Source organism: Rhinolophus hipposideros, assembly GCF_964194185.1.
Source record: "Rhinolophus hipposideros genome assembly, chromosome: 11".
Classification (NCBI taxonomy): Eukaryota; Metazoa; Chordata; class Mammalia; order Chiroptera; family Rhinolophidae; genus Rhinolophus; species Rhinolophus hipposideros.
In genome coordinates this window covers 15,807,051-15,813,686 of record NC_138057.1, presented here as the reverse complement: position 1 = coordinate 15,813,686, position 6,636 = coordinate 15,807,051, and the positions used below count along the sequence as shown (strand labels likewise).

At 38.1% G+C, this 6,636-nt stretch overlaps 1 protein-coding gene across 1 annotated transcript; it reads right to left on the bottom strand.

Moving 5' to 3' along the window:
• Positions 1 to 361: 361 nt before the first annotated feature.
• Positions 362 to 2,784, bottom strand: IZUMO3 (IZUMO family member 3; the record flags this gene model as incomplete). Its single annotated transcript, XM_081066676.1, has 7 exons — positions 362 to 503; positions 822 to 912; positions 1,341 to 1,421; positions 1,868 to 1,885; positions 2,102 to 2,191; positions 2,341 to 2,415; positions 2,553 to 2,784. 7 exons carry the CDS (start codon positions 2,782 to 2,784, stop codon positions 362 to 364), a joined length of 729 nt encoding a protein of 242 aa, XP_080922802.1.
• Positions 2,785 to 6,636: the final 3,852 nt, after the last annotated feature.

Genomic DNA, 6,636 nt, shown 5'->3' with positions numbered 1-6,636 from the left:
AATAGTGAAAAGATAGAAATAAAAAGCAGCCTTAGAAATTTAAAAGTTATTCCAATTACAGCCATTAATGAGAGTTACCAACCATGCGTTCTTTATTAATTCATACAGCATATCATTTTTTTATGTGCATTTCAGTATACCAGCATTACTTTCTGTACAACTCCAGGTAAATAATTTGCCCTCTCATTGCTTCCATGGCTTCTGGATATCAATAAAGATCTTTACTAGAGAAACTGTAAGTTCTATTTCAGTTTTAAAATACTATGACTTTATGACCACAAAGGAGCTAAAATCCACAGTTTTCTACTCTGAGTCAACACTTAAGAGAATCATGGAAGACCTCCTGTCTCTGTCTAAGTATTTATTTTCTGATTCCAGAATCTTCTTTCTCATTCTTTTCATCTGTCATCTCCATTAATTCTTCAAGTTTCTGCTCCAAGTATTTCTTTAATGACCTTCGTATTGCCTTCATTTTCTTCCGATGAGTAACACAAATATAAAATCTAGAGTAGATAAACAGGATAATTCCAATTCAGTATTAGTAGCCCCACTCTTTATAACAATCATCCAATTGCTTTTTATTCCTTTTTTGGATAACTCTTCAAAAGTTTCCTCATACTTCAATTATACCTCCTCCATTTTCCTTGTTTCAAATTTCATACCATCAAACTTCCATTCACTACATTCCTGTCACTATCATATCCCAAAGTTTGAAATGACTTCTTTCCCCTTATTTCCATTGGAAGGAAGGAGAAACCTGGGCAGTTTCTTTGCCAAAGGAGTGCTTGACTCAGTGTTTGTTTGGAAGAAGGAAAACTCACAGTAACAGAGCACTTCCCAAAATCACAGCTCCTGCGAGCAATATCAGAAATAGTGCAATTTCTCGATTTTCAGTCTTCCTTGAATCCTCCTCTGGAAAGAGAAAGGAAACAAAGAAAATAAGTTTTGGAGAAGAAAAATAGTAAATTGAGAACTTTATCCACAATAGAAGATTCTTTTTAACCTCAAACTACTTGCTCTGTTCACCACTTCTATTCCTGTTTTCTAATTAGTGTGATCTTTATTATTCTTAGAACCCTAGGCTCTACAAAACGTTTGCCCTTATTGCCCCAGCCCAATTTCTCTACCTTTAATCCAGCATTTTTATTTCTCAGCCCTTCCAGTGGTTCAGTGCCCAGTAATTCATACGGTACAAATTTTGCACAACATTTTCGCTTTTATTTATAACATTAACATGACCTGCATAGAAGATGCTCAACAAATATTTGTTGAATAAATCAATGAACAGCTCATACCTTGACCCTTGACCCCTCAAAATAGCACAGAACAATCTTCGTTACCTCCACAATACTCTCCTTTGAAGCACTGAGTGGTAATGCGAAGACAGGTCCAACAATCCAAGGTAGGACCTTCAGTCACGACTGATAAAGAAAGACAGTTGGAAGAGGCCATAGCATGGAGTTTCCTTAACTCAGACATCAAGTATGGATTAGGTCTCAGGCATTTCCAGGACTGTTAATGTTACCTTGTTATGAATTCCTTCTTCCGGTAGCAATCAAGTTTTCTGATGGGCAAAACTTGCTGTAATTTAAGTCAGATCTCAGGAGAAGAGGGACAAAATGATGCTTTAGCTTACACTGGTGTTTTGGGTTGCAAGCTATACTTTAGGAGGCCTCTGAGTATCTCCAAAATCTGTGAAGTGTCTGAGATCTCATAAGCTAGATTTTGTTGTCTGATATCATTGACATTCCTTCTTGGAACCACAACTCTAGGTTCTCAGTGTGACAGGTGGAAGAGATAGGGAAATATAGAACAAAGGATATGGATATGACCTGAAACCTCAAGGCGTCATGTGTACTGTACTCACCACAATCTTCAGAACACGCTAAAAGGGAATCAGAAAGTTCTAATGAGCTCAGAATCAACTTAGAGTTAGTCATATTTAAACCCAAGTAATCTTTATCTGGTTACTCATTAAGTTCCAGCCACCCCTCTACCCATCCTAAATCACTTTAATATGAAACCACATTCCTCCTCTCATCCCTCATTTCTTATTTCTTTCACATTATTTCAGTGTTGTTAGATAGCCATCTTTTATTACCAACTTCAGAGAAGTTCTTTAATATTTCTTTCAGTTTGGATTCCAAGTTTTGGCGGACATCGAGAAGCTTGCCTTGAAGGATTAAGGCACCTAAGATGGGGGTGGAAGGGACATCATAAAATAAGGGTGGTCCTTCCTTTCAAAATTTAATTCAAATTGTTTTGTCTTGTGTTCCCCAAAGAACTTTCCTCATACTTGCTTGGGTAACACAATCTTTTAACATTGAAACAGTACCTCACCTTTCCATGTTTCATTGCCCAGTTTATAAAGTTCATTCTTCAGCCATGTTCTCAAACTGACAACCTTTTGAACAGCTAGAGGAGAGAGGTAAAGTTACATGTGGGGGAATAATTACATCTGTGAAGGAAATTATGTAGACTCAGGTGCTCTTGTTCCTGCCTCCCTTCTCCCTTTTACCCTCAAATCTCTCAGGGACTCAAGCTTTCCTCACCCAACACCCGAAGCATCTTCTTCCTGTGGGAGACCTTGAAGCTTAAATTGATCATCTCCTTAATCTGCCGTTCAAGAAGATGTGTTCGGCCAGGGACCTCTGAGGGTACCAGATTTGACACCAAGAACTTAATATGCTCTACGAATTTAGGGTCACATTCCAAGCAGCCTTTGACCCCACAGAAGGCTTCCAGGGATAGCGGCAGGAGCAGGCACAACCATAAATCTCCCATTTCCTTGCCACACGTTCTCCTGGCAACTAGTTCACCTAGTTCCTTTTTCTTCCAAAATCCAGGCATAAGAGCCTTGTCCTAGATAGTCTGACTCTGCCTTCCCCTCCATTTCCATCCCACTTCTAGGCAATTTCATTTCTTTAAGTATCTTCACTTATTTTCTGACTTTTCCCCTTCATTCCAGAGAGAAGGAACTGCCAACTGGGGAGTAGATACTTGAGTTCTGAGTGTAGAACACAAACAGAAAGAAAGTCTTGAGCTCACACAAGCAGAGTTCCGTATAGGGAGATATGTTAGAAAAAGTGTTTCTTTAGGTCTCTGCCTTACTTGTGTCTTTAGTAAAGTCCCACACCCATCCTTACCATTGGGGTCATATCTCAAGAAAAAGATACATAGAACCTTAGAGTCTGCTTAACCCAAACTCTGTTTCTATAGAGGAGATAAGAAAAGCCCAGAATATTGAGTTTCTTTGGGTCCTAGTCCCTGATGGTAGCAGTATTATTGAAAATTAGCAATGGGTGTCTATATATAATTTATAGCATTGATAATAATTTTAATATAATTGACAATTTCTCAAAAAGTTTAGGCTAGGCTACCTTTGTAAGGTGATTTCTCTAGCCATGCTGCGTAACCTTTTTAATATAATTCTTCTTATAGAGAGTCTAGAGCAAGGAGAAAAGAAACAACCGTTGAGGAATATATGAGTGAGAATCCAGTAACACTCAGGGTTCTTTAGCAGGTTTATCTTGAAAGTACTGATGATGAAGTATGTGACATATAAGAAAATAACCACAGTTATCGTGGGCTGACCTCTTAGCCCACTTACATGGAAGGTGGCCAAATAGACATGTGTTTCCTTCATGTTTCCTTCAGTTTAAGGCTTTTTGAATAAGAATGTTGTTTGATATTTGAAGAAATTAAGGCTGCTTTGCAGACTTTTTAGAGCAGTTACCTGTTTTATAATATATTGCTTGTATGATGGGACCTCCTGGAAATTAGGAAACTGTGGAATCCTAAAACATAAGTGGTAGAATTTAAACCTAAGATATGGGAGAGTCACGTAGTAGAAGGTTGTGAGGGAAGTTCAAAGACCTACCATTAATTCTGTACCTACTGTGTGCCAGACATGTATTAAACACTTCAGATAGATTATTGCAAGTATGATACAGCAATACTTTGAGAGATTGTCTCTGGGATAATGCAAAAAATGTTCTCTTGGAATTTGATAAATCAGAAGATGGAGGGGGGATTCAAATCCTTTGATGCTCCGAAATTGGCACCTCTCTGTTCTGATTTTATTTTCCCTTGGCTAGATGATCTCATCTTTAGATGATACCCCAAAGGATTTTTATATTCTGAAGTGTGAAGGTACATGATAATACGATTAAATTATCTCTGAAAACGAAAGCTGTAGACTAACACGGCTTAGAAACTTGGCAGGCAAGTAGGCAGGTATAAGGAAAAACTGTTCTTCTAGAGAAATATACATTGTAGATGAGATGTTTTCCAGTTAATATACAGATTGTACAGTTGAAAGAGAATACTCTGCCATATGACTGAAAAATTCTATTCCATGGCACATTAACTTGATCCAGACCAAATGGCCCATCGACCATTTCTTATCCCTATCTCACCCTTCCAGCAATCCAAGAATTTTAGGATGAGAGAAAAAATAATTTAACTTTTGGATAGTCTTGGGAAGAGTGGAAATACCAAGCCATTTCCTACAAAGACAGGTAGAGCTTATAATTGAAGGGAATACATAAAAGGGCAAATAATGGAGGAAATATCGCTCTAGTGGAGTAAACAGATAACAGCAGAATGTACTAATTGCAGAGGTAGAGGTACATATAGAGGTCTATGGCAAAACAGAACAGCATGAGTCTGCAGGAATCTCTTATGGAGAAACTGGATCTGGGAAATTAGAACAACAGTCAGTGAATATATGGTCATGAATGACAACCCAGTAATGTTCAGGAGCCTTTAAGAGAAGCGTTCTGAAAAGTACTGATGAGAAAATATATAACGTATAAGAAAGTAACCACAACTATCACGAATACGTCCTTTGAATTTCATAAATGTAAAATGTTTGGGCTTTGGAAAAGAAGAGCTGTTTGGAAATTGATTAAGAATGTAATGATCACATAACTTAATTAAAATAATAATACTTGTGTGAGAGGCTAATACCCAAATCCTTCATTGATCATGCTAACATTTGGTTTGGATTGGCATGGAGGGGATATGATTTATAGTCGATGTGAAACTGCAGAATAGCTAACTGAACTCTTTATGTACTTAAAGTAGCACATGCATTCATAATATTATACCAAATATATATTTACTCATTTGTGGTTCTTACACAGATAAGATACTCATGGGTAGTATTGTATACTTGTATGTCTTCGTCCTCCAAGACAATTAGCACTAACAATTAGAGGCCTCCCTTTTAAGGGCTAGAATTGGTTGTTTGTAGCATTTGGCCGTTGTTACAAATTGTATAATGCACTGAGGTTTGAAATCTGAGGAACAATTTTCATAACGAAGAGCAAGAAGTTTCTTATAGTAATTTTCCTTTATTCTGTGGTAGATCTGCTTCCCAGATCCACACAAAAAGGAAAAATAATGAATCTTTCTGGCTCCCACTTCTGTAGCTTTTTTTCTCGTGGATTATCTGTTCCTGCTGAGCCTTGCTGCCTTGCTTCCCATCCCTATGACTTCGCAGTATTCCGTAGAAGTTTGGCCAATAATCCAGATACGTCTTGTAGTCAAGGTGAGGTTAATGAGGTTAACCTCCTCCCTGACAAATCTGAGACTAGGAAGCCATTACTTGTTCTTTGGTCATGTTATAAGCTATCTGTGTAGGTGGCATAATAATCAGTTATAAATGGTGAAATGATTACTATATGCCAGATACTGCCAATGTAAAATAACTTGAACATTTTCTATATACCTATCCATTTATATTCCATTGTCATTAAGCTAATTTCTCTATCCATATCCCATTCATCATTGAGGAAAAGTCATAAAGTTGAAGCCTGGAAGATTTTGAAGGCATCTCTATCTGATAGGAGATCAAACTAAAAGAAAAGCTGGTCCCATCAGCAGGGATTGTGGGAAGAACAAAGGGAGAGGAATAATGGAAGCAGGAGATGTGTGTCACAACCTCTTCTGTCTAGTGTATGGTCCCAGAAGGGAAATATATATTAGTTATGTTAGATAGGTTAGAGGAAATACTGAGGGAAGAAGAGCTTTTGGCCTCCATCCTTTGGGAGCACTGAATACTACACCAGTTATTCACATATGGACAACTGTACCTGAGGAAAAGTATTAACATGTCATGAGTGGCTAATATAAGACACTCCTGAGTCAGTGCAAATTCCATGGTATGGAAGGACCAATATGCTTCCATTGGCTACTGGGCAAGGATATGCATCTGAACGCAGGATCTGACTGGGAAACTTCCCAGTTTGTATCATCAAGGCTTCAGGTAAAGGGACCCTGTCTGAGAGCCGGATTGCAAACCTCAAGTCCAGGAAAGGAAATGTCTGCAGCAATCCCCAGATTACTGACGGGACCAAATTGTCAGTAAAGACCACCAGACCCTGAGGACATAGAGAGAACAGGCCCAATGTGCTCCACATGCAGAGTTTCCCAGAAATCACCACGAGAAGAGTCAGAGATGGGATGGTACCAACCTCACCTTAGAAGACACAAACATATGTACTGTCAACAAATAAAACAAATATTCTCAAAGTTAAAATGAAAAAGTGGGTTTTATGCAAGGGAACACATATCAGTAAAGAAATTCACTGCATAGTTCACTAAGGAGGAAAGGGCAGGGATTTTAAAAAC